Source organism: Arachis ipaensis, chromosome B04 (assembly GCF_000816755.2).
Source record: "Arachis ipaensis cultivar K30076 chromosome B04, Araip1.1, whole genome shotgun sequence".
Classification (NCBI taxonomy): Eukaryota; Viridiplantae; Streptophyta; class Magnoliopsida; order Fabales; family Fabaceae; genus Arachis; species Arachis ipaensis.
Genome location: NC_029788.2, coordinates 94381603 through 94385292, shown reverse-complemented (window position 1 = coordinate 94385292; position 3690 = coordinate 94381603). Strand labels below are relative to the sequence as shown.

General features: G+C 29.4%; 1 protein-coding gene across 1 annotated transcript in view; it reads left to right on the top strand.

Moving 5' to 3' along the window:
• LOC107639517 (laccase-2-like) overlaps positions 1-3690 on the top strand; it is a 5425-nt gene that overhangs the window by 1166 nt on the left and 569 nt on the right. The window contains exons 4-5 of the mRNA XM_016343046.2: positions 332-463; positions 1085-2050. Coding sequence (XP_016198532.1) covers positions 332-463; positions 1085-2050 — 1098 coding nt within the window. The remainder of the gene's footprint in view (positions 1-331; positions 464-1084; positions 2051-3690) is intronic.

Below are 3690 nucleotides of genomic sequence, written 5' to 3'. Positions count from 1 at the left end.
TAATATAATTATAGAAAAGTATGAATATCAATATACTATTTGTCAATTTATTGTTAATAATAATTAATTATTATATTTTAAACACATATATAAGGAGACATATTCAGAAAATACATTATAAAGATATTTTTATTAGACATAGCCATAAAAAAAATATTTTTATTAGACACATCTAGAAAGATACTTCCATTAAAAATAGTCATAAACAAGAGTTAACAGAAATTGGTTGAGAGAAATTGATAGAAATACGGTAGCAAAATTGTATAATTATTTTCTTTTTTTTGTTTAAGAATATAATTATTAACTAACTGGCAAAGTTGTGGGACTTCAGGTGAATGGTTCAACGTTGACCCAGAAGCAGTTATAAGTCAGGCCCTTCAAACAGGAGGGGGTCCCAATGTTTCAGATGCTTACACCATCAATGGTCTTCCGGGGCCTTTCTATAATTGTTCCTCTAATAAAGGTATAATAACCAAACAAAAAATGAAATTAAAAGGTGCAATTAGAAAATTAAATAATTAAAGTTAATTTGAAGTTGAAAAGATAGAGCGTGGAAGAGTAGAATTGACAAGGCATTTTAGCTGCAGCAGGGGATCATGATGACTTCGCTAAATATTTAGATCTTTTGCTTTTTCCCTTCTCATTTTAACTGAAGCACAATGTTTAATAATTAACCACAACAAACTTGTCAATTGTCAGGTTCAATTCTTCCATTCAAACCTATTATAAAGAGAAATATGAGTATTTTCATTTTATAAGAGATCAGTTTACACACTCTGACATGTCAAAATATAATATTTTATTTCTATGTATATTAAAATATAAGTGAATATGATTATTAAATTATATATTTATTAATATTCAAATTTTCTAAAACTTGATAAATTTGATTATACAAACGTATTAAATGTATATTAAAATTAAATATTAGTATAAAATATATACTAAAATATAAATTATATTAAAAATAAATTAAATTATATATTTTTATACATAAATAACAAAACTTAGACCGTGATTCTTCATTTTGATATATTATCACTAATTAATAAATCCATAATCATGTAGTTTTATTTGTATGCAGATACATTAAAGCTAAAGGTGAAGGCCGGAAAAACATATCTTCTAAGGATAATCAACGCTGCACTCAACGAAGAACTCTTCTTCAGCATAGCAAATCACACACTCATAGTTGTTGAAGCAGATGCTTCATACACAAAACCATTTGAAACACACACAATCCTAATAGCACCAGGCCAAACCACAAACGTTCTCCTAAAGACCAAACCCAAATTCCCCAACGCCACTTTCCTCATGGCTGTTAAGCCCTATTTCACCGGCAGAGGCACCTTCGACAACTCCACTGCCGCCGCCATCCTTGAATACACCCACCCTTCTCACAAACCCACTCCTCAAAACCTCCCCCTTCTTCAACCAACACTTCCACCAATAAACGCAACAGATTTCGTTACAAAATTCACTGCGAAGTTTAAAAGCTTAGGGAATGATAAGTTCCCTTCAAAGGTACCTAAAATGGTGGACAAGAAATTCTTCTTCACTGTAGGATTAGGGACTAGTCCTTGCCCTAAGAACACAACATGCCAAGGACCAACCAACAACACGAAATTCGCAGCTTCCGTAAACAACATCTCTTTCGCGCTTCCGAATTCGTTGTCTTTAATCCAAGCCTACTATTCAAAACGATCAAACGGTGTTTTCAAGACAGATTTTCCTTCCGTTCCAATCAACCCTTTCAATTACACAGGAACTCCACCGAATAACACAATGGTTACGAATGATACGAAGTTGGTGGTTCTGAATTTCAACACTAGTGTACAGGTGGTGTTGCAGGGTACTAGTATTCTTGGTGCTGAGAGCCACCCTCTTCATCTTCATGGCTATGATTTCTTTGTTGTTGGGCAAGGTTTCGGGAACTATGATGAAAACAAAGACCCTGAGAAGTTTAATCTTGTGGATCCTGTTCAGAGGAACACTGCTGGAGTTCCACCAGCCGGATGGATTGCAATTCGGTTTCAAGCAGATAACCCCGGTTAGTTTCCTAGTACTACACAAATTATTAAACATATAATAATTTACATGTTTTTTTTATCAATTTATATTTTTTTGAAAAAAATGATTTCATTACACGTATTATCAAATCCACGTGCGCATGCATGCATGTGTTCATTAATTAGGTGCTCGCTAGCTGCAGCATTTTACACTCTCCTGGTCTAGAGATATTTGAAATCATACTCTGTTAATAAGAGAAATCAATCATGCTTGTATATAAAAAGTAAATTACTAAATCATACTATTTTAGTTTACCAGTACTACATAGATTAATTAATTTTTTCAATAAATATATAATGTAACTCTAAAATCAAAACTTTTCAATATATAGATATTTTTATTATTCAATTTATCTAGAGAAATCACAATTTCTTTGTAAAAAATATTATAATTTCATTATATTACATAAATAAATTAACTTTTTACAATTTTAATTTATAAGTAAAGGATATTGTTATTTAAATTACTGTTTTATCGTAAGACAATTTGTTTATTAATGATGATAGTAAAGTAAAACCCTTTTTATAATCAACTTTAAATTGTGAAGAAAAATATTATTCTATAACCTTCAAATTCTAGGTTGAGCATGATAATAGGTGCCTACATAATACATATATTTGGTGGTTGTTGAATGACTTTGAACGTCTGTCATAATCTATGATTACAGAAAAAATGATTGACATTGCGGTATCACCTTAAACTTTAAAATGATGCTGACATAAGTAGCATCTCTATGATCTCTTTTATAGTTTTATGTGATATTTTTCATTTTCCTATATTATCCAATAAATTTATGAACATTTTGAAATTGTAGTCATTATATAGAGCAGGAATAGCTAGTGGCTGATTTGTTTTTTATATAAAAATTATTGTTGTATTATTTTCGATTATAGAAAAGTGATGTGTTTTAATTTAGTATGAAGATAATTAAAGAATTTGATTTGTGTTTTAAAAATAAAAAAAAAATTAAAAGTGTGTTTAGTTTGTAGAATAGATTTTTTCAATTGTTAAAAAAAAAAAAAAAATTAAAAGTGTTTTTATTTTGGGTTTTTTTTTTTTTTTAATGTTTTTTACTTTTTTTGAATTTTGTAAAAAAAAAACAGTAAAAATAAGAAGTAAAAACAGAAAATAAAATTTTATTATTTTTACTGTTTTTCACAAAAGAATAAATTAAAATGACAGTGTTAATAAATAAAGGAAGGAAAGGCTAGGTGCATCTATTTAATTCCTGTATATACCTTTGCAACCTTAATTAACTTAATGTTTCAAGCAAGTTAAAAAAGGCAATACTTGTTACTTACTTTATTGAATCTTACCAGTTTCTTCGAGATAAAGGCTGCGGTAGAGTGACATTCATAAATCCAAGATTCAACATTTAATGGAAGTGAACAATTAAATCGCACACTTTATGCTTTCTTATAATAATCAGGTCAAATTTAAGACACGTATCGCTAGTCCAAAATTCACGAATGTAACACGTAATTGGGCATTGTCACTTTCCGTAACAAAGAACTAGATAGAGTGACATTATCATTGTACATTAGTTATTAGTTCACATCAGTGTTGTCGCTTTTTAATTTGGCATGAACTACTAATTTCATATCTAAAAAATTCAACCGC